This window comes from Mugil cephalus, chromosome 1 (assembly GCF_022458985.1).
Source record: "Mugil cephalus isolate CIBA_MC_2020 chromosome 1, CIBA_Mcephalus_1.1, whole genome shotgun sequence".
Lineage (NCBI taxonomy): Eukaryota > Metazoa > Chordata > Actinopteri > Mugiliformes > Mugilidae > Mugil > Mugil cephalus.
In genome coordinates, this window is record NC_061770.1 from 40,897,301 (window position 1) to 40,921,404 (window position 24,104).

The following is a 24,104-nucleotide window of genomic DNA, read 5'->3' on the forward strand; positions in this document are numbered from 1 at the left end:
TGCTGAATACATACATAACGGCAGCCTACTTCCACATCCTGTACACATAAACTCCACATACCACGTTGTACTGGACATTGCTCAGATCCCATTTTATTGTACACGTCATGTACTGTTTATTGCCCCTGTTCACCATTCACATCATTTTATGGCAATCAAAGTGCAACCACTTGATCAAGAATCGAGAGTCACTAGGATGATATGACGTACTCTATCTTATTCGTAGTAGGACTCTGACGTGTAATGCTTGGCTCAATGTCTTCTGTGTAATCAAGTCATCTGAAACATGCCACAGGCTTAATGAAGGTACTTTGTATTTTTAGGATCAGGTGAATGCAATGCTGCCCTGAATGTTTTGAAATCACCACTTCCAGTGAAAGAATTTATAATTTATCATAAAAAGCCTCAAATTGTACCCTCTTTTTTCAACAAGTTAACGTAAGTTATACTCGTCCCCAGAGTTATAGCTCAAATCATTAACTCTGGCTTGTCTTGTGTTCACCCCTGTTCCAAACAAGCGGTTACAGTGTCTGTAGCTTTAAATGCAAATGAGCAAATGAGCCTCTTTCCATATAAGGCTATGCTTTTGTAGTAAGTGTCTGGACCAGACCACATCGCTCAGACCAAAACTTGGAAGTGCAAAACACAGCAGGTCATCAAGTGGCCACTTGAGGATCCAAAAGGGAGCAAGTCCCCATAGACCCCCATTGTTAAAAAGCCCAACTTTACAGCATTATTAAACATGTTTACAGCCTGGTGCAAAAAACGATCTTGGTCTCAATAGTTTATTTCACTATTCATGACAACTGTACGGGGGGTGGGGGTGGGGGGCAAACTTTTTTATAACTCATTTGTTTATTTTTTATTAAGGTTTAAACATCTGCATAATTAAGGGCGTTCCCATTTTGAGTGATCGGTGGTAGCTTGAGCAAACAGGCAGCGGAGAGTTGGGTGGGCGGGTCTCAAAGTAGCTCCGCCTCAGCACGACTCCCGCGTATATATTTGAAGTATCCGAGTGTGGGCGGAGTAAAGCTCATCCAACATGGCGACCGCAGACTCCGCCCACTTTGGGCTTCATTTTCGAGATTCAGAATCTAACGGGTGACATCACGAGGAGTTTGTCCGTAGTATATACAGTCAATAGGCTCAACCAAGAAAGCTGCACTTGAACACAAGGTAAAGACTTGAGTCAAAGATACACATCTGTGTGAAAGGAGAGTTTGTATATGTCATTCTGAAGGGAAAACTGGAAGAGCTACTATCAGCTGACAGGCTAGGAAGCTAAAAAAAGAGCTACAAACTGTAGCTGTCCTCTCCTTAATCTGGCTAGTCAGTTTGTCTGCAGTGTTGTTATGCATGTCATTAAAATATTATTTTGTGTTGGAAGGTACAGATGAGATGAAGGTGGAAAACGAGGTGTGCGTACCCTCTTGACCTCGCTGTTTGCTTACCTTTGTCTCATCGCTCCTTTCGGTTGCCAAGCAGTCAACACGGAACCAGCGAGAACCAGTGCAGGACCCGTTGCCAAAACTTGGTCCACAGATGTCCAGACACAAACAAATGAGCGACTGTCTGCTTGGTGTGTCACAGCCCTTAACAAGTCTGAACCAGAATCTGGCTGTAAACAAGCTAAGACTCCTGCAGAAGTTGCATCACCAGGATGCAACAACACATATCTCTCAGCTGAGTACTCGATGGCTGTTGCTATGGCAGGTGGCTAACATTAACTTTAGCTTTCTCTGCTTTCCATTACTGGGAGCAGCTGGAGGCGAGCGCGTATTCCCCTATGTGTCGTAAAGGGCCGCAAACCTGGAGGGTTGTTCAGAGAGACTCTTTTAGACCAATGGAGACGGGAAAAGGAGAAAGGAGATGTTCTTTCCTCACATTTTATGGGCCTCTAGATGCAGTTGGAACATGTGTGTCAAATCAGTTAAAATGTGGATTTTGCCTAATGGGCGCCCTTTAAACGTGTTACAGTTGGCCTGGCTTCAGAACACAGTTTGGGATCATTTTGTGTAACCATTAAAAAAAAAAAAAAAAAAAAAAAACCCAACCAAGCTCATTCAGAAATAGGTGGGTTATGGTTCATACGCTGAGATCAGAAACGTATTTATTTCTAGTTCTAGACAGTTGAGTTTGATAGCTGCTAATGAAGCTACTAACAAAAAAAACAGACCAATAAAAGGCATGTAGTAAATTCCTTTCACTTTAGATGTGTTTTTGTCACAGCTTAGTGGAGTTATACAAACAGTCTGATCTCCCACCTTGTGTAAATACCATTCAAAATGACATGATCGTCTCGGTCATTGCGGTTCACTGTCCTAACGTGACCTGCTCAAAATCGTCCGATGATCTTGCTATCTACCGTATGAAGGGAAAAGTTCAAACACTTCTTAACTACTCGGGAAAGATTATTTCACAATAGGAGTGAAACATGTGGGAAATAATTCATCACACATGCCGGTGCATGTGTTTTTACTTGGGGAATGTCACTGTCCAAGATGCAAGATGCAAATTGACTGCGAATGAAGTGAAGCTGGAAATGAGCAAAAAGGACACAAGTTCCACTGAAAAATACCAAAGACTGAAGACTGTGACTGAGCTTCATGAACGTAACTGAGTAGTACTCCCCAGAGATAATAAGGTCATGGTCAGTGGGGAAATATAAGTGAGTGGAAGATAATTCAATCATGGGTTTAATTTAACACAAAATACATGCGTGAAATGATCATTTATTTACGAGTCACTTTAGTTCTTGAGTTCTAAATTTAATCCACTAGATGGCGCCAATGTAGATAAAGTTCATACTCGTCCAAAGCAGCGTTTCTCTTCCTTGCTCATCTGCTGCATCTTGTAAGAGTCCATTTTTAGTCAGTGGTCAGTGTAGTTACGCATACACCGATCAGGCATAACATTATGACCACCTTCCTAATATTGTGTAGGTTTCCCTTGTGCCTCCAAAACACGTGGGAATCAGCTGGGACCCTGCATGTTGCATTGCATCCCACAGATACTTGATCACTTTGGGATCTGGTGAATTTGGAGGCCAGATGAAGACCTTGTGCTGTTCTTAATGTTTCTTTGAGTTGCATCCTTAGTGTTATTGCTATTGGCCAGGTGAATCTGGTCTGGTCTCGGTGGGTGGTACGTTAAATAACATTCACACAAATGAACGCCAGGTCCAGACGTTTCCCAGCATAATGTTGCATTAATATTCCCTTCTCCTGGTATTAATTGTGGCTGATCGGTGTATATGGAATGCAGTGTGTTAATTCTGTGGTACATAACTCCAGAATGATTATGTCTAAAAACAAAACAAAAAAACAACACAAACAAAACGATAAAACAACTCATTTACTTTGCTGGCATGACAAGAAACACTATTAGAACAGAGCTAAACATCTAAAACTAATGATCGTATCCAAGTCTTCTGCTACCCTCATTCTGCGGACAGATTAAAAGAAAGATCCCTCATGGAAGCTGTGCCCACCTGTTCCCCGATGGGCTCTGCTGGCGCGCAGCTGGCAGTGACGGGGAGCGGTGATCTTTCTATTGTGCCCTCTGCGACAGGTAGAGATGTGGGCAGCGCGCCAAGGAGCTCCCGGCTGGGTATCGGATACCTGTGGGCTACTGGGAAAGTGTTACACCCCCGGATCACACACTGTCAAAGGCGCTGCGTGAAAAAAAAAAAAAAAAAAAGAGCTCGGAGACGGGAAGAGAGGAAGACAGCGGGTGAGTGGCCGTCCTTTCATGCTCTTTATATCGCGGGGGAAAAGGGGGCAGAGATGCGGCTTTAGAGCGCAGGAGAAAGAGAGTGACATGTCTTTGGTGCTGAGGTATGCTTTGGTGAACTCTACACTCGAACGGGGTGAAAATGTAAACACATCTGCTGCCTCAGTGCCAGTAGGTGGGTGCAGCTGTCCATCAGACTTTTAACAGGGGACCTGTGGAGTCATTTAATTCACTGGATGAGACCGAGAGTGTCATGAATGAGTTTTTAAACAAACACCTCAGTGCGTCTGTGGTCATTCCATGAGCTAAATGTAAGTTAAATATTAATATTCAGTGTCTCTAAATATATTTCGAATGAGAGCAAAACACGCAGGACAATTAGCAAACTTTAAAAACTACTAATTTGGCCATTAGGTGGCAGCAGAAACAACATGTAAACACATCATGGACATGTTAAACCTTTTTATTATTATTATTATTTAACTTTAATGCCCATTAACACGCAATCACAAAAGAAAACAAATACAAAAAAGCTTCTTGAGATAGAACTGTTTAAATGTAGATCCGGTTATTCTTGCAATCATCAACAAAACATGTAATATACAGTATAACATTGTTCTGTGGTAAACAGGTGATCAGGAAACACGTCTAATAAAAGTAACAGGGAGTCCATGAGTGCATTTTTTATTGTTTTGACGTTTTTCCAAAATACATTTGTATTTTTGGGCAGTCCGGACATGTTAAACAAATGAAAGTTAACAAACACTCCACATATCCAGACATGCAGTATCATTAACAATAGTTAGGAGTACGTTTCTGGCCAGTTACTGATGAATGTGGCATTTCGTGATATTCGGTTTATCCAATTTTTTAATATCGGGTTCATTATTTACACCCTTGTTTTTGAACGTTCATTTCATTTATATGGTTAATGAGCTGCGGCTCCGTTTCTCTGTTTAAAATCACAGTTTCCTGTTACCGTTGCATAATGGCAGCAGAATCCTACCGAACACATAACAAAACAGAGCCGCTGTCGTCAAGAGAAGCCTGGCTGTCATTTTGATCAAGGACGGGTGGATTAAATATCGGCTGCCGGAGTCAATTCGCGCTGGAATTTCAACATCTGGGACCAAAAATAGCTAAAAGGGCTTTTGTAGCCGCCCTGCCGCTAAATTTAACTTTATTATTATTCTTCCCGGCGTCGAGCCTGTCCATGGAGCAGGGGCGCACAGAAATGAATTACACCTTAATAAAGATGATGCTTGCCCTCTTGAAATAACCATTACTCAAGCTTTCAATAAACAGCGGATCTGCGCGGACGATATGTGCTCAGGATTACAACAACAATATGAACATAAGAGTCTTATTAAGCAGGGCTCTGTGCACCTGTCAGATGTAATCCTCAAATAATGACTCCGGCTCATTAGCTAAGACATCCAAGTTAACCCTCTCCGTTTCCCACTGTGAGGCTCAAGTTAAATAACGAGTCGACACTGTACATGGTTAAAAGTGTGAGAAAGGGTCAGTATTCGTCCCGCTCCCGCTTTGAAAACGAGATCCTCTGCATTCCTGCGGCCGCCACACCCTGACCCCACTTCCACCTTAATGATTATTTTCAGTAATGATTTTCTCAGAAAGGGAAAGATGAAGGCTCGCGTTGCTTTCGCCGGAGGGACGCTGTGCCGGCGGTTGGCCTGCGAGGGACGGATATAATTGAGGAGCCCGGTCAACGAGCGCATAGTTGTGAGCGTGACAGATGGCAGGTCAGACAATGACCACAGAAGCCCTCCGACACCGTCCCACATGACCCCGCCATGTTTCAACAGTATCCCATCACGGAGCATTTTCACAGAGCCGTGCTGGGATTAGCAGGCCGGCTGTTTGTGCTGGCAAACGGGCAGCGATTCACAGCTATATTTTCTCCCGGTGCTGTTGCTGACAACCACAGCGAGACCTGGTAATTATAATATAATTGAGAATGATCTGAAACCAAATGTCCGAGCTCCGCCGTCCGGGCCAGTGTTTACAGAAAACAGCTGCTTAAAGAGGCACTTAGAAGGAATTAGAATAACATTTTTTATGTCCCAGCGTGTGAGTGCGTCTCTTGTCTATGTGCAAGTGTGCATACATGCGTGGGTTGACCATTTGGGCACCTACACAGACAATCTCTTTGTTTTGGAAGTGTTCGCTTAAGTCTTCGGGGGCAGACAGGAGCCAAGAACAACGTGGGAAATAGGCCCTTACTTCATTTCTGCTTTCTCTCCGGGCTTTTCCTCCGCAGCCTCTCCGTCAGACGGACAGTCAGCTGGCGTCCAAAACAGTACCTGAGGCGTGCAGGAGTTTGAAGAAAACCCGGGGAACGAGGCTCAGACAGGTCGTAATGGGAACCGAGTGGCAGCTGACGCGCCGGGGCCAAGCTGTCTGTCATTCCCCTCTTTCTTTCTCTGTCTTTCTTCTTGCTGTCAATAGAAGACATGCACCCAAATCCAGCCTCTGCGCAGGTGGTCTAAATGAGCAGCCAGGGGTCTGCAGCGCACTACACGACGCTTAAAGTTGTTGCAACCACGCTGGCAGTTAGCAGCGTTCACTGTGAGGTCTGGGCCTGCGGTGCTCGAGTCCCGTACGACCCTCAGTATTTTCCGTCTACATTCAGCATGTACGTTTTTTTTTTTTTTTTTTTTTCCCTGTGTTCCAGGAAATAAAAATAGATGAGTCACGGGAATTGCGATGTTCTGACACAATATCGAGCACACGTGTTTGCTGGCGTACCCTGAAAGCCCACTGGTTCACCTGCCTAATTATATTTCTAACTATTGTCTCACTAATGCGATTTATACGTTACGAGACCAAAGCGTGTAATCAGGAAGGAAACAAACACTGAAAGCAGCTGCTACGTGTTTTATTAGAGTGTAGTTATAATAAAATGTACAAAAATATATTATTACATCTTTTTATTGGCACTCACTGGCATTGGTTTGGCACAGCCCATGTGCTTCCTATTAACTTTTGGAGTTTCTGGAGTCAAGTGATTTGGTGTGGGTCAGCTTCCCCGCAATCACTTCATTTTATTAAATTATAAATGTGCTTGCTGGAAGTATTATACAGATAGTACAGAGTGACTGTCGATGCAGATGACACCTAAGCACGAAGCTACAACCGGTAAGAGGAACCCACCTGTCACTCAAACAGGCCTCAACCTTAATTATGCACAACTTTAACACCTTATATCATTTGAACAGGTGAGTTTTATATAAATTCACTCTGTAGAGTTGCTATGATTAGGGATATTAGCTGTAAAGACAAAAACTGTTTTATTTACCAGGCTGTGTGAACATGTTTGTTTCTTGCTGTAAAGCAGGGATCTTCAACTATTATTATTATTAGTAGTAGTATCATTTTGCATTCAATATTAAGCTATTAAAATAATACACAGATTTAAATATTCATTATGTACATGAGGCTTAGATTGACAGGTCTAGTGTGGCTCTCTTTATGAAACTGCGCTGTTGAGACAGCTCCTGTATCAATGAATGAATGAGGCGTTGACTGAAAGACAACGTCTTCTGCCTCCATTTATCCCTTTAATAAAATATGTTGTGATTATGCTAATGTGTTTTTTAAAAAATGTAAATTTGTGGGGAAAAGTAAAATAAGTAAAAAAATGTCTAATCAACCAAAGATTTTGCAACCCTCCTGCAGTACCTCTGTGGACCCCCTAGGGGTCGCGGACCCCCTGTTGAAGACCATTGCTGCAAAGTTTTTTAATGTTGACTCACCTAGCCAGCTTCAGTGCTTCGTTTACAATCCTCTGTGCTCTCCTGTTAAAATAGCCGTCTTGTGGCCATACGTGACTGATTGGTATTGTTGCACGAGTAGATGAGGCGATTCTAGTTTATATACACCGATCGGCCACAACAGTAAAACCACTGACAGGAGAAGTGAATAACATTCACCGTCTTATGACATTTTAATGTTCTGCTGGGAAACGTTTGGACCTGGCATTCGTGTGGATGTTTCTTGGACATGCACCACCCACCTAGACCAGACCAGGCACCCCCCCGCCCCACGGCAATGACGCTCCTCGATGGCAGCAGACGTCACCCAGCAGCAGGCACAAAACGGATTTAGAAACAACTCGAAAAACAGCACAACTTGTTGACCTGGTCTCCAAATCGCCCCTCACTCTGTAGTACCCACAGGACACCATCAAAAAGTACGTGACCATTCTCAGATGAGTCACAACTGTTTTGGAGTCACAAGGGAGACCTGCACAATACTAGGAAGGTGGTCATAATGTTATACCTGATCGGTGTGTTATGTAGGTTCAATTAAAAAGATTCAAAATGCTACAGAATTATAAACTTTTCTCTACGTTCTGCTACTGTATCAGTTTTAGGCTTTAAAATGAAACAAGCTAAGACATAAAGGTGAAGGAAAAGGTCAAAAAGTCCATCTCTTCTGTTCCCTACATGACACTATTCAGTTCCCCAGTTCCTGCCAGCAACCAGCCTGTGGTAGATTTACTGAAACAATAGACACTCATCTGAACAGAAGAGTGTATTTTTCCGCTGCGCTCCCTCTCTCTCTCTCTCTCTCTCTCTCTTTTTAAATAGCTACTTGATTATTGTTGATGCTCTGCAATATCTATGGAAAATCTGAGGCATCAGATACTGTATCACGGGTTAATGTTGTCACAAGGCGACTGGATTTGTATATCACGGCGCCTCAGCTTTGTTGAATTAGATCCAAAGTTATTTAAGAGCATTTATGAATATTCATCCAGCTGCGTATCTGGCTTAAGCCGAAGTTTCTGTGTAATTAGACGCTTCCCTGAAGAGAAAGAAGGGGAAAAAAAAAAAAAACATGCCCTCAAGTTCTCAGACGAGCCGACTGATCATTGGCAGTGGGGTGAGGATTGTTGTTCTCAGTCTGTCTGCATTTCTTACTGGTGGTTAGTGGCAGGGTGCCCTCAGACGGAGCGCAGTTGATAGGACATGCCCGATGGAAGCCGAAGCCTGCAGCTGAAACCGATCTGGATCAGACAGACAGACAGACAGACAGACAGGTCACTGTACCCTTAGCAAGCCTGGCATTCCCGGGGACACTGAGGCCCAGCAGTGGCAGGAACTTTGGTTTCCTTTGGAGTCTCAAGCACGAGCAGACACACGCACAAACACACACACGCGGATAGCCTGCCAAATTCCACAGAGCCATAAAGGCAATCAGGACAGATGAGAAACCAAGTGGCGTTAAACTGCTTGCAGAGGGACTGGAAGCAGCCACGAGGTGCGGCGACACACACACACACACACGAGTTTGCGCGTTGCAGTGGAAGATGTTTCCTTGGCTGAGGAGATTCGTACCGCTCTCACACGCCGCAGTGCGGTTAGCTTTGCGCAAAGATGGCAAACAGCGCCGCTAAACCTCGCGGTGCGCGCGCTGCTTTAAAAGGCTGAGAAAGACTTCCCATCATGTTCATTAAAGTTGTTTACGGGCTTCCCGGAGCCATTTCTTTAATCACGAAGTTTAAAATGAAGGGATTTTTAGAAAAATCGGCCCACTCAAAGATCCGCTAGCTGCCTCTTTAATGCAAAAACAAGCAGCATCTTGTGTCCCGTGAAGGGCATTTTCTCTCCCTCGTATCTGGCAAATTCCTGCCCTCTCTTTGAACACATGTGACAAGCAGCTCTTTGACTCTGAGGCCAAATATCACTGATCAAACAGCTATGTTTGGTGTCGGCTAAAGGGGGACAACTAGGTTACTCATATTGGAGGTGGGGGGGGGGCCCGCTGACCTGCTCCGAGTATGTTTAGCTAGGAAGCCAACACATGTACTGTACATACCATGGTCCTATTTTGCACTTGTAAAGTCATGCTTGTGCGCCCGTGTGTTCTCCCGCAGAGCCTCCGAAAAAGGGGCCTGGAAAGGACTGCCGCCGGAGCATCCAGCCCGTCGTTGCATTCAAACAAAAGATCTCCCCTAAAAGACTGTCATTAGCCGCATGCCCCGGCCTCTTATTTGTCCTCCCACACAGAAAAATCCCGTAAGATCTGTTGAGCAAACAACTGACAGATGCTATTTAAGCTCTCCGAGTCCCTAAAAATACATTCGCGCCCGGGGCAGTGGTTTTGCAACAGCGCTGATGGGAGCTGCGAGCGAGTGATCCCTGCCTGAGCGCGTCCATCAATAAGAGCAACAGCGCTTGTAACACGAGGACCCGGCTTAGCCGCTGCACCGGCGGCCCGAGCAAATGTAAACTATTCGCGTCTCGGAGCGTTATCCGCCGCTCGCTCGGGGCTTTGCCGGGCGTCTGCGCTGCTCTCCGGGCGAAGTTCAACCCGAAAGGCCCGCGGAGCGTTTCCCGCCTTCGAAGGTGCTGGACTTTTCACGACGAGGGCAAGTGTAAGCTCTGACGGTGTTAATTGTACCCTGAAGTGGAAAAAGAAACCCCCCCCACCTCAGTCTCCAGGTAAAGATCCCTCCTCTCTCTTTCCCTCCCGTGGAAATAAACATTTACATTCTTGCGCTCTGTGTGTTAATAGAGATTAAGCTGAATTCAAGCCCTCGTGTCAAGCAGCAATTCAGGTGGCTCATACCGTGCATACCTGTGCCGTTTCTTGCCTCTCAAAGGGCATCCCCTTCGCAGGTCTTTTGAGCTCGGCTGAGGACGGATGACATTTTCTAGGAACGTTGTTATTACGGTGACCCTGGACAGCTTCAAAAACGACAAGCAGCTCTTAATGCCCTACCACTGTGGGCCAGGCTTCAAAGAACCTAATGTCTCTCGGTTTAATGAAGGCATGTGATCAAACGGAAGAGGAGTTGCCGGCCTCAGCCATCAATTCTAAGACTAAATTCCTTCCTCGCCGAACTGGAACGTATTGTGGCCCCCTTTGAGTTATGACGTTGTCAAATAATCACATTAACACCCCAAAGAAAGCGAAGTTGCGGCGATCAGTGTGAGATATAGGGCCACTATCTGACCTTGATTTGGACAAACATTTTTTGGAGTTCAAGCGCACAAGCACAAGAGGCCCCACTCGCCAACTGAGCGGTTATTATCGGAGCTGGGGAGGAATGCCATGGGTCTCATCAAGGTAAATCAGAAACAACAGCGGACTTCAATCATATGCCAGCAAAGGCCAAGAGTATGAATTCCATCCAGTTGATCTCAGTTCATAAGCAGTCAGAGCCGGATTCAGATAAAACTCCTCTTGACCTTAAATGGCACACGGCTGGCAGCGCTGGGCGTCTAACTTGAAAGCCCTAATGCATTTCATACTTGTGACTAAATCTAAAGCTGCGAAAAGTAGGCACAATCCTCGACTGGTGCGCGGCCGACAGCACATGGCCCGCGTTCCAGCCCGAGCCCTTGAACCTGTCGTCCACATGATGTCGGGAGGGAAACTGACCCGTTTCTTCGGCTGTTTTACCTTCAGGATTAGTCTCTTAAATAACTGTAGCAAAGGGCATGTGGGAGTTCTATTGCAGTGAACCGAGCACGAGTCTAAATTATCGTGTCTTTTCTTTATGGACTCTTTGAGAGATGCACCTAAACTGAGGCAAACCAAATGAGCCCGGGTGAGGGTTACTGCTCCCGTCACCGTTTGTACGTTTAAAGCCATGTTGAAAAGCTTTGTTACAACATTACTAAGAGGAAAATGAAAGGACACATCAATAATTAGACAGCATTTGTCTCAGTGGCTAAATAAACGCTCCATTTCTTCCAACATTTTTCTCCAGTTTCTTTAAGGAGTCGAACAGAACAGGCAGTGGTGATCCTGGGTTCTGGGTTTGCACCAGGCAAAGACGTAAATGTGTTATCACCCGGAGATGTGCTTCGTTGGGCTACCTACCACGCACCGTAGGATCTTTTCAAACAAATACTTGTTTGCCCATCCAGAGAGTCCCTAGTCTATTTTTCCCCTCAGGTAATTACCAAAGACAGACAAATGTGAATGTTATGTGAATGCTAAAGCTTTTTGTGATTATTTTGGTCACATTTTTCCCCCCAAAAAGTCTGAATAAAGGTCAAGAGTCCATTATCAGCCGTATTCTCCGCAAATCTGTATGGTTTGTGATCGCTATTTAGAACAAAACAAAACATCCATTTGGGAGCACAGGTAAAGAGGTACAAGTGACCCCCCTTCGTTGAGAATGAAAGTCAACTCATCAATCTCAGCTCCGCAGCACATCGGCGCGTAACGATCCGGGGAGCGTGTTTCTTTAAGAATGCAAGGTGGGTGAGACCCTTTTCCTGACGCACGCCTGGTATGCAAACATAAATTTAGCAGCAACGTGTTTGCCGGGGAAGCAAAATATCTGGAAGCCACGGAGGAGTGTCATGTCGTCTCCGTCCTGCCTTGGCTGACTTTTAGCTTTTCCTCTCTCTGGAAACTGGAGCCGAAGCGCGGCGCGGCGCGAGGAGAGCTGAGCGGAGCGGAGTGGAGCGGAGCGGACCCTCTTTCTGAGTCCTCCTGAGTGACTGGGAAAGGCTTGGACAGAGAACGGGGCAACCACAGTGGTCTCTCAGCAGCCTGAAATTGCATTGAATGCGTTTGCGTCCGAGATGACTGGAAGTGGTTCGTTGGCAACCGGGCTCCTTCTCCTCGCCGTCTGCGCGGAGGTAAGCGGCTGCGGTTTCCTTTTCTCTTTTATGCGATTATGTCATTTTTACGCACGGGAGTCAGGCGCGTCGCTTCAGTGTAGCGCGCTTATGTATGTATTTATTTTTTTATTTATCAAAGAAAATAAACACCTGTTGCCTTTAGTTTGGCGTGCACCGTGTCTCTAAAGGAGAAATTCAACTCTACGTGTGATATGGTTTTTGTAAAAGTTAAACTTTTATTTAGTTTATTTCTAATTTAGCTGATTTATTTCTCATATGTGATGATTTTCTCCTGAGTCAGGTGCCTCACAGCCCCCCGCCCCTCCATTTCAAATTTAAAATAAATATTCCAGACAAATTTATTTGCTTATTATATATTTGTTTTCCTTTTTACGTAATGACTTCAGTAGTCTCCATCACCCTCTGGTGATGCTGCTCTGGATGAGACAAAATATTTCCTCACACAGGTAATCCAAAAAAAAAAAAAAGAAAAAGAGGAGGGATTATTGTCATATATAATGAGATTGGCCGTGAAGCCTACAAGTAAAGTAAACTTAAAAGTAAAGCAAATGCTTAAACTCACAGGCCCCAACACAACCCGAAAGGTTCACAGTTTATCAGCGCTGCATTGAACAAACTTCTTAAATCACCGCACTCAGCTGACGTCCCAGAAATATGCTTACGCGTTATCTCCTGAAGGGCTCTTCATCAATCCCCGCGAGCCCGAGTTGTGTAAAAGCTGATTCATGCTGCATGACGACAGGGGCGAGCAGGAGCTGAGCAAGAGTTTCGAGTGGAACACAAAGCAGTTGTCTGGTGGTGCGCAGACAGATTTTTTTTTTTTTTTTTAGGGCTCGAACAGAGGGGCGGACTGCTTCTGTCAGCGTGCGTAAATGACCACGACAGGTGCTAATAGCACTTCAAGGTGATTTGGGCTTTAGGCACCCTGGCTGCTACATTGAGCACGTCCACACTGTAATCAGGCAACGGCGGTGACAGAGAAGCGCTGGAGGCTTTGCAACTCTTTCCAGGCCGGTGTCCAGTGCTCGCCTGATGATGTTACGGTTTAAATATTAGAATAAAACAAGTGAAATCTGCTTTGCATGGGTATAAACATCGGCGTCGAGGCTGAAATTGACCTTAAAATCTGAACAAATGAACTGATTCTTGCTCAGTAATAACAGTTTGAACGATTCACATCATCGTGCCTTGTGTTTAGAAGATTGTGTGAGCAGGGGTATGTGTTTAAACTCTTTAAATAAACAGACACTTGGCTGAAATGACCGCGCTCTGCTTGATGAGCTGTTCATTTTAGCATCCAAAAGGTCTGATGTGACACATCCTCAAACTGACTTCTGTGTTACAACAACTGTTGTGTGATTTGATTATTCTGTGTCTCTGTAAAATAGCGCGGCTGAAAAACGACTCTGGGGTTTCTTTTTTTTTTTTTTTTGCTCGAGTGTTCAGCAGATGACAGACTTTCCCATCTGTGCAAGGTGTGAGCGTGCAGCATGAGTCAGCGCTGGACATTTATCTGTTCACGCACACCGGCGGCGACCCAGTGCTTCCCACCAGGGGGGCCAGGGATCAACAAGTGCTGCCTGTTAAGGCTCTCCGCTGTGCAGTGGCCTTTCTTCTTTTCATCTGCGCTCTCGGGTCAGAGCCTCTACGTTACATTTTGGCCAAAAGAATGAGACTCTATATTTGCGTGTGTGAGGCTGCTGGAGGTGGTGCCGGTGTGATTTGTGTGCGCGGGGGCCAAATGGCCTGTGGCTCCAGCCCTAAATGGAATAGACCTTCCTTTGTGGGTGACATAATGACATGCCTCGAGTGATTCTTGGAGGGTCTTGTTGATCTCGCTTTATCCCCCTGGTTTGTGCAGAAAAGTGGAGCCTTCCACAAACGCTTTTTTTTTTTTTTCTCCCTCACCCAGGCATTTCTCTGAGCACCAAGTTAGTGCCTGTAAATAGTGATTTGGAATTTGCGAGGGCTACGGAGCAAAGCAAATCCTTCGTGTACGGTACGTCCTCGACACTGGTCTCTCTGTGTCTCTAATTGCGTTTCTAAAGAGGTAGTTTGACCAAATCTGAGCAGGTAGGTTTGGTCTGAACGTCCCATCGTCCTAGTAGGATACTGGGCTCTTTTTTGATAAAAATAAAGACACGCCAAACTTACATCAAAGAACTCCTGGCAGTGAAGTCAGGCTGTAACTTTGCCTCATGCCGCTTGTGTCTGGACCAAAAAGTTGCACTTGAACACACTGCAAAGTCCACAGCCAACTGCCAGCTGGCACATACCTGGTGTGCCAGAGTGAGAGGAAAATACTGTCAATACCAGCGTAGTGGCAGTAGTCTGTGTTTGTCATTTAAAAAGGGGGAAACCAGAAGAGCCAGCTATGAAGCCAGGAAGAGCTGAAAAGCCACAAAGCGGCGTCCATTTAGCGCCGACGCCAACGGTGACGGCCGACCTTTTGGCTTGGTGCACAATGGGCTATTAAGATATGTAATGCATCCACAGAGATTGTCAAAGATTTAGAAATGTTTGATCATCGGTGGTTAATGTAAACTAGTATCATAGTAAAGATCATTTACACAAGCAGGAAGAAGAAATCGCCTGCGATCACACAACGGTGCAGGGAGCCGTGTTCAATGTAAATCATTTGAAAGCATTTGCTAGCGTAGCCGACGTTGGTGGTTTGGTCCACTCCGCCTCTAAATGCTTAAGTGTCCTCGGGATTGACACTGCTCCCAGTAAGCAGGCCAGGGCTACCGCAATTCGTGTGTGCAAAACATTTCTCAAACGCAGACCATTTGTCACTTTTATGCCTAATTACAAGCAACAGAGACGGAACTTGAAAGCTCAGCAGAATTTCATTTTCGACACCGATCGACTACGCGGTAATTTGAATGCAGTGCGACGTTGGTGAATACTTGAGATCACTGGAGGTAAATGATAAACGAAAGGACAAAATGTGGCGGGGGTGTCTCTGTTGAAGTGGATAACGTTACTTTCCCTTTGGAAGTCGCTGGTGAATAATGTGGTATGTGGCTTTCATCAGTTGATGGATATAAATCAGACTTTGTCACAGTGTCGGGCGGCCGCCTCCACTTCTCCGCATGCCTTTCCTCTAATTACTCAGCTGGAATTCAAAAGGAAATTAGCCACAAAGGCAACAGATTTGGATGTTTATTCAGGGAAATGGTCCCTCTCAAAGTCTTAATGCAGCGAGCCGAGTGTATTGAAGTCCTCAGGATTGGGAGGCTTTGGGGTCTAATGGCAGGATTAAGTGGGGTCACAGCGTGCAAGCGGTCCCCAGTGGGCGCTCGTCAACAACAACATCTCTTGTTCTCCCGAACGCGCTCCTCGGCTCGATCGCTTGATCATACAGACCGCAAACTACCCAATTAGCTTTCATGGGTGCCTTTGTTGTGGACGCGAGTGCAATGGGAAGTGAATTAATTTTGCGAGGGATTGGTCCCTCTTGAGGAGTAAAGGAAAAGGCTTCAGAGAACATCTGGCCAGTGATGGATGGATGGAGCAAGTTTTTGGAGTGCGTTAACAAGACCGAGTGTTTTCAGTTACACTGCAAAGGCCTTTATACTCATCTCATTGTTCCCATCTGGGCTTAATCTGCGGAGTGAGACTGAGGGTTGTTTAGCGTGGAAGCGGCGTATGAGTGTGCACTTTCAGGCCAAGGACAAAATTAACTGGTACTTCACTGTTTGCATGAAATGCCAAGGTACCAACTGAATGTTTCACTTTTCGTGCGGTGCTCTGGTGTTGCTGGCGCAGCAGCTGCAGTTTCCCCGAGTGTCCAACTCAGGTGTGCCAGCGCGCTGCTCTCCCAGCCCTGGAAATCCAGAGAGCATGCACAAAATCAGGCCAAAAGGAAGTAGCTTCACAGTGTCCTCCGTGGGCCAATGAAGGAAAAGTCCTGCAGGACAGAACAATGGATGGCAGCTTGTATTGGAAGTTGAATCCCAAAGAAAATTTGATTTCAAGAGTATTTGCAATAAAGCAGCAGTTGGCTCTGGTGAATCACTCATCTCCAATTTGTATTTTTTTTTTCCCCCCACAAGTAAATCCTGACACTCCCTCTTTCTCCTGTACAAGGAGCCCCTTTGGACACACTAATCATTAATTTTGACAAATTTTACACGACCCAGGAGAAAATCTAAAATTTGAGCAACAATTCTGAGTTGTGAGCCGGTGCCAGCTAATCAGGAAAACACGCGTTCTTTTTATTTGTCGGAATCTTGATGATGACTGAAAGTTGTTCTTTTTGCAGAGACATAAAACCTGATAGAGTGCTTTGTCTCAGGACCTCGTTTTTGGGAATAGTTTTCCATTTAGGGAAAAAAGGTTTGCTTGCAAATGTCTTTACATGAAGACCAGTGGGCGATTAGCCTAGCTTAGCAATAAGACTGGAAATAAGGAAACTGCTTGTCATGTTCCTGCTAACAACAATACCTGACTACCATAACTGATAATGATCTTTCAAGACTAAGCCTTTTTTTTTTTTTAGAATTAGAGATTGTTTAACGGCATAATGTGAGCTAAGCTGCGCTAACTGTTGCTATGCCCCTTGCTTCATATTTAGCATACAGAAATGAGACTGACATCAAGCTTTTCCTCTAACTCAAATGACCAGAACCTCACTCAGTAACAGGTCATATAGTATTTTTAAGATGAACAAAACCAAAAGTGTAAATGGTGATGCGTGCTAAGACAAGCTAAGCGAAAAGCTAAGCTAACCTATCCATCTCGTGTCCGTTGTTTCATACCTAGCGCACAGAAAGCTTTAGTCTTCTCCCCCTCACTCAAATGGTGACGACATCCGTTCACCAGAATTTCTAAAGCTCACCCACTAACAAGTCATATCGTCTAAGACAAACAAAAATTAAAATATACAAAGTTGTGGTGTGCGCTAGGCTTAGCTAATCGTCCCTTGACATTGTCATCAATCTTCTCGTCTTAACTCTGGACAAAAAAAAAAAAAAAAAAATTCTTAATTTCCCAAAATGTCAAACTGTTTCTTTAACAAACGGTCCTCATGAACACATCAGGCTTTGTGAAAATTGAAAAGTTGTGAATAGGAGAATATGGCATTTGTTGTTTTCACTCCGAAATCTCTTGCAACTCGATAGTGTTGTTTCTAACACTCTGTGACTGAGTGCCCAAACCCGCCTGTGCCAGTAAATAGCATAACTCGGTGGAATCATGTTGCAGCGCTGTGCCAGCGTGTATACAAGACGACATGTTTGTTCAGACTGCAATATTTAAAAAAAAAAACAAAAAAAACGGATAATGAGTTTTTGTGGTTTCATGTGGTTCGAAGAAAACTCATATTTTGCCACACACAGTGCAAAACTCAGATTTTTTGTTATGTCACGCATTGATAAAAAGCTGCCAGCAGATGGCAACATAACAGCAGAGGGACCTTTTGTGTCCAGTTCAGCAGCGATGGCCTCTGCAGCTCCCACGCCCATCAAGGACAGTCCGCTCTATTGTGATTTCGCAGGTGGCTGCCCCGTGTCCCTGCTCGGTTTCCTCCGGAGCCTCTCGCGAATGCATTTGTTCCTTCATCATAAGGTTTATTTGGCAATGCCGAGCTTGAAAGCCGAGCCTCTGGCCTTCTGTTCCTCTGATGAAACATCTTGGGCTCCATCTGTAGCGAGCCCACGTCCCCTCCATCAGCTTGATTGAGCGTTGTTTTTTTATCCTGTTGTGTGTTCCAGCTTCATTTGCGGCGAGCGGGGCCATCAGTGCATCATCTGGCCTGCACATTTTTCATGCGCAGCTGATCTCAAAAGCTGCAGAACCTTGCAGCCGTGCAGCTCTGCCTCGGCTCCGGCATGTGCATGTAGTTCAGTCTCTTCGGCTGTGCCCCGGCCTTGACCTCAGACCAGTCCCGGGGTGGGATTGCAACGGGAGTGCCGGGGAGTGGTGCTAACGAGAGGGGAGAAACGGCACTCGGGCCCCTCTAGTGATGCCTAATTAGAGGGGAGGTGCAGGTAGGAGGTGTGAGTGTTTGTCTGCACTGCAAAAAAAAAAAAAAGGAATTCCAAGAAAGCAGAAAAAATCCTTGTATCAAAGAAATACATCTTATATTTTGTTCAGAGACAAGAACCTCGTGCTTATTTTAAGAGTTTTCGTCAAAACAAAGCTTAACCCATTGGCAGATTTTCTTCTTAAAGATGATTTGATTGAATGGAAGAATATGTTGCTTCTATCTAGTAATGCTGTTTTTTCAGTGTGTCTGTTGAAACAGTCCTGGGGAAGAGTGTCAGGAGACAAATGGAAGCCAGATTGGACATCGTAAATGGAAGGATAAAAGAAATGAAGAGAGTAGAAGCAAAAATGTCAAAAACGGTACAATAAAACTTCAGAAAGTTTTACTTTAAGTAAAAGACTGAGGAGAAACATAAATGCTTATGGGGGAAAAATAACGCCAAAACGCACCAAAGCCAGATGTAACAAACACAAAGAAATAAAGCTGAATAACGTCTTTGTCAGTGGTAAAATAAAATGCAAAAAAATATGACAAAACAGCCGCAGACTTGGAGATTTAAAGGTGGAAGGAGCCTGCCACGTTATGAGATATAAAGGAGTGGAATATTAATGGAGTGATACTGATGTGGACTCGTACGATAGTAAGAGGAGAGAGGGACACACACAGACATACAGATGTCTGAAGAAATGGAAAAAAAAGAGCAATATTGATGGAGTGAGTGGGGACGAGTTGCATGAAACGTGCACTGAGAGCAAAAGGACAAACAGGAGACGTGAAGAACAAAGCCTCTAGCATGAAACAGAACATATACATTCAAATGTTGCTTCTCGGGCAAAAATAAGATGAAGCGATGCAGAAGACATGAAAAACAAACGCACCCACTCCTCCTTCGCTTAGGAGAAGAGGACGTTGCAGATGAGTGTGAGAAAAGTTAGGAACAAGAGGAGGAAAAGGAGCGACGGACGTCTGAATCCAGTGGAAACGTAACCGACCGAGGGTCCGCCGCGCGGCTCTCTGACAGGGTCTCCACGGCTGGCTGCGGCGAATGTTTGCGAGGCTAATGATGTTTCCTGGGGTTCTCACATCTGTTTCCCCCCGTGGCCACATGTGCTTTGAGTAAACGCTGGGCGGCCACGGCTAAACACTGGCGACCCTGATACAAATGATGTGGTATTAGGATTACTAGGCCACAGAAGCAGATTGATGAGCATGTAATCATGCAAAGTAGGCGGGGGTCTTTACGTAAATGTGCAGGCATTTGTGCTCCATCGAAATCATTTCCATACCCCTAAATCGAGGTAAAAATACATAATTATTTACTTGCTTGCATTATATTTCTTACATATATGGTTGGCGTGCATCCAGTAGTATAGTCAATGCATGTGTTTGCATTCTGTATTTTCAATGCATTGCTGCTGCTGGAGTCGCTCCTTTCCATATGGAATCTGACTGAGTAAATACACACACGGAATTTGCTGGAAGCAATGCACGGATGTACAGTTCATGCATGTGGAAGGCAAAAGCCATTACTGCGTTGGAAGAAACCGCAAGTGGTCCACATTAAAGCATTTCTTTTCTTTTCTACATGTCTGTTAATACAGTTATTGTCTTTTGTTGCCCCAGGTAGCTAAATACAAAGCTAAAAAGGGTTAGCTTAGCTCAGAACTCTTAGTTGTTAATTTTGCACTTTTTTCTGGTTGTTGTAGGGTTGTAAACAAAAACAGTATAATTTAGCTTTAAAGTTGACCAGGCCAGCTGTTTCTTTATGCTAAGCTAACTGCAGCAGTTATTAAATTAATTGATAACTGTAGTTAGTAGTGATGTGCTAGTGCAAATGTTATGAAGTATAAAAAGATATTAAGAGGAAATGCTCACTTTCACCTCTGTACAGAAGTGATTGTGTACTTTACACCAAACCTATGTGTGTTTTTAGTCTGTGTGTGTGTGTGTGGTGTGACCATAAGAGCCAAAGGTCCCTCTAAGATCCTCATTCCCAGGCTGTCTCGGGGATTACCTGGAGGACGGTGGCCCTGCTCTCCACTTCGAGGAAACCCCCTCCCGGGGAAACCTGTGTGGTCCCAGATTACGTGTGCATCTTAATTGCGTTTACGTGTTATTTTGTGAAGAGCGTGAAAGGTTGAAGGGGCCGAGTCTCAGCCGATCTCGGGAGATCTAAATGGGCGTACGCACAGGAAGCGACTGGCAGCAAAGCGGCGATTAGAAAACCGTGAAATGGCAATTGAACTCGGCGAGTTGGAGCGATGCTGGGCGGAAAAACCTTTGGTGATGCGAAGAGTGGAACTAATCTCACAATTGAGGCGATGACCAATGCGAGTGACTGACACGGTCGACTGGCCTGAAACGTTTATCGCGAGGAAACAATTTATTTCGCTCCTGTTACGCTCAGAAACATCAGAGGGTATGAACGTGACGTCGCACAGCCAGCAAAGTCTCCGTGGTTACGGCCACTGAGTGACAAAAAGTGAGTCACAGAGAATTTAGACGCGGATAATAGCGTCTGAATTGTAAGATTAACGTGAAGGATGTTGTGCGATTGATCTAACCAACAGGTTTGAAAAGCAGTCAGTATATTTTTATAGATATCTGCCAAAGAAAAGAGAAGTAAATGGATCGGAATCCAGACACACAACGTCTGGTCTTACACTACAGTGTTACTTATTGGTACATCTCTTAGCGTTAGCACCTTTTATTTAGCTACATTTATCATAACTGAAATGACCTAAAACTAACTCAAACTGAGGCTAATCCACTTTTCCTTTTCCATACTAGTTCATATGGATCATTGTCGCATCCAATTGTCCATAATTTGATCTGATAATCCACATTTTTCCCGGTCTCGCTGTATTCACTGCTACGTTTCACCACGTTTTTGCCACTCAGGGCCAAAAGGTTACCTAGGCAACCAGAGCCTAGACAGCCCAGTAAGTGATGTGTGAGACGAGGGCGTGGTTTTATATGTGCGTGCAAGCTCACATTGTTGGGCTTAAATTGATTTTTATTTTATTTCAGGTAGAAATATATTAGCATTTCAGGTGTTAGCGGTAGCGTCTTGTCTCTACAAGCAGGCGGGAACTGGGAGTGAACTTGACCGTAAACTTTATCTGACCTTTATCTGTCTCGCTTTGTGTCTTTTCTGTACACCTGTGCGGTCTTGTTGTTTGTGTGCTTTGCAGTGACTGATGTGACTGATGTCTGACCTCTTAACATAATTATGTCTGTGGCAAAAATGCCTCTGTGTTGCATTTGCTGGGTGGTAATTCTCTCCCAGCATATATCTCCATGCGGGGACGTCACCCACAGCGGGGTCTCCGGTCGGGATCCTCTCAGCACCCCCTCCTCCCTCCCTCCCTTCCCCTCCCGCCTCGCCGATGACAGGTATGCAGCTTGAAAAGTATTTGGCAACTGGAAAAGTGCACATTTGACATTGAGCGTGTCACTCAGCCTTCATTCTCCTTCGCCTCCCTGAGCCGTAACGCTCTCTTAAACCGCGTCTCTCTTGTGTTATCAGCGCAGTTTCTTCTCTCATCCCGACGTGATTTGCTTCATAGCTGAAATAGTTTGGATTGTGGTGACCAGGTGGCCTGTGAAGCCACCTAGATGATAGGACAGATACAGGAGTGAGCTCAGTATGAAAGAATCCAACTTTAGCTTGTTGAATGCGGAGACGGATGGACTGACGGACTAATGGAGAGACAGGCAGGCAGGCAGAAAGTAGTGAGGCGCGGGAGAGTGAGTCTTTCTTCATGTTCGATGTTCCTTAACAGTTATCAACAAGATCTCTCAGCATGCTCTGCATCTGTACATCAGGGAGTAGCCTCATGAATGACATCTTTCAGGGCTGAAGTAGATTGTTGCTCAAAAAAACAAAACATGAAATGTGACTGTAGTGGTTATTAAAATTGGATTAAACCTCTCTCTTAATATAAATGAATAATTAAATGATATGAATATGATATGAAATGAATAAAATAAATAAATTTAATGTTATCAGGATGAAATGAAGAAATGGTGACAATTACGATTTCATTTATTTATTTATTTTTTAACATAGTTTTTATTTCAGTTTTCAATCACAATCATACATACAGAATTAATCATATCTGCTTTTTTTCCAAGTTTTCCAAGTTTCAATAAGACATAGTGCTTGTAGGGACACAACAAGGGAGACAGAGACTGTAATGACAGATAAGTAAAACAAAATAAGGTTTTATTTATTTTATTTTGACACATTTAACCATATTTAAACTGCTACGTCTGTAATGTCAATAGCAGGCGACCGGCTACCGTAATAATTGTAGTCTGTGGGCAACATTTTTTTTTTTCTCATTAATAAAGCTAAAATTGGGGACTGTCCACAGAAATCGGGGACGTCTGGTCTCCATTGAAAAACAAACAAAAAACAAACAACTCACACGGCACCTTTTATTTGGCACAAGCCTTCTTGTTCTGCTTCATTTTTCAGACCTTTCCATCTTCACCACACCTCAAAGTGTCGCATTCACTCCGCGCGCGTTTAGAAGCGTTACATTGAAAATGGTCCGATCTGACACAGCGTCTCTGTGTGTAATCAAATACACTATATTAAAAATTCATATCCTAATTAGAAAAAAATACTACGGTATTCAGTATGAACTGGTGTACGGCCCAGCCCTAGTCAAACACGATAAATTTAAGGGATTGAGTATTTTGATTTTATGCCTCATTATATCCAACAGCTGTAGTTACTTTACAGTTATGATAGCTGTGTACAGGGGTTAGAGCAGCTGGTTTGGGACTGTGGGGTTTGAATCACCAGACTAACGGGAAAAAAAGAAAATTCGCAGCGATGAAGTAACCGTGCGGCCAATCACATCGCTTGGGCCGGGTTTGTGCGGTGAAGGACAGAAGAGTGGCGGTCATTTACGTCATCTGAGCACCGTGGAGTTGAAGTTGTTAACAACAAAATGACTGTAGGATGATCTAGTTGCATGCGGAGGTATTTCTTTCTCCGTATCTGTTGAAACACACCCCATGTTGAAATCCTGTTGGTGTGGCACCAGATTCACATTCTGATAAGAACTGAACCTCGCTACTTTAGGGCGCCTGCGACCTAGTATTTATACATTCTGGTACTGCCACTCTAACATTTTCGAGTGCTTCTCCCACCGCTGTTCACTTCTAGCAGGGGTCCTGAGTCACACCTCAGCAAAGTCATTTCCTTCTTCATGTTTGTCTTTTCACCTGATCTGTAATTCGCTGGCTCCCGTGCACGCTCTCGAGTCCTAACCCGGCTTCTAAGTGAGACTGATTCTCGCGGCTGACATTTAATATTACTGCAGGGAAACATTTGTCTGTTCACGTGTCACACTCAATGCTTCATACTGAATTTGATCCAGGTGCACGCCGCGTCGGCTTAACATCACACTTCACGACGGATTTAGATTAAACTTTCTAAAAGCAAATCATGCAATTAAAATGCAGACGAATGCGATGAAGGAGAAGAATATGGAGAAATCTGCGTGTATGTCGGTAGAGGAGGCGAGCTCCGCTCGTGTGTTTTGTCTTCGTGCAGCAGCAACAGCCCGAGCTGCTGAAAGATGAGTGTGTCAGCGCGAGACGAGCTGATGCTGATTGGCAGGCGGGCGCAGCAGGAATGCGGCTGGCCGCCGCTCTCTGCAGGAAGGACAGGTACAAACTGCTCTATCATCGCATGAGAAAGTAATCATTACGGGCAAATCATTACATGATCA

The 24,104-nt window shown here is 44.6% G+C and overlaps 1 protein-coding gene across 1 annotated transcript in view; it reads left to right on the forward strand.

Annotated features, from left to right (window-relative positions):
- Nucleotides 1-11,862: 11,862 nt before the first annotated feature.
- The window catches only part of LOC125022117 (ADAMTS-like protein 1), a 96,168-nt gene continuing 83,926 nt past the window's right edge, over nucleotides 11,863-24,104 (forward strand). The window contains exon 1 of the mRNA XM_047608431.1: nucleotides 11,863-12,359. Coding sequence (XP_047464387.1) covers nucleotides 12,303-12,359 — 57 coding nt within the window. The 5' untranslated portion in view covers nucleotides 11,863-12,302. The remainder of the gene's footprint in view (nucleotides 12,360-24,104) is intronic.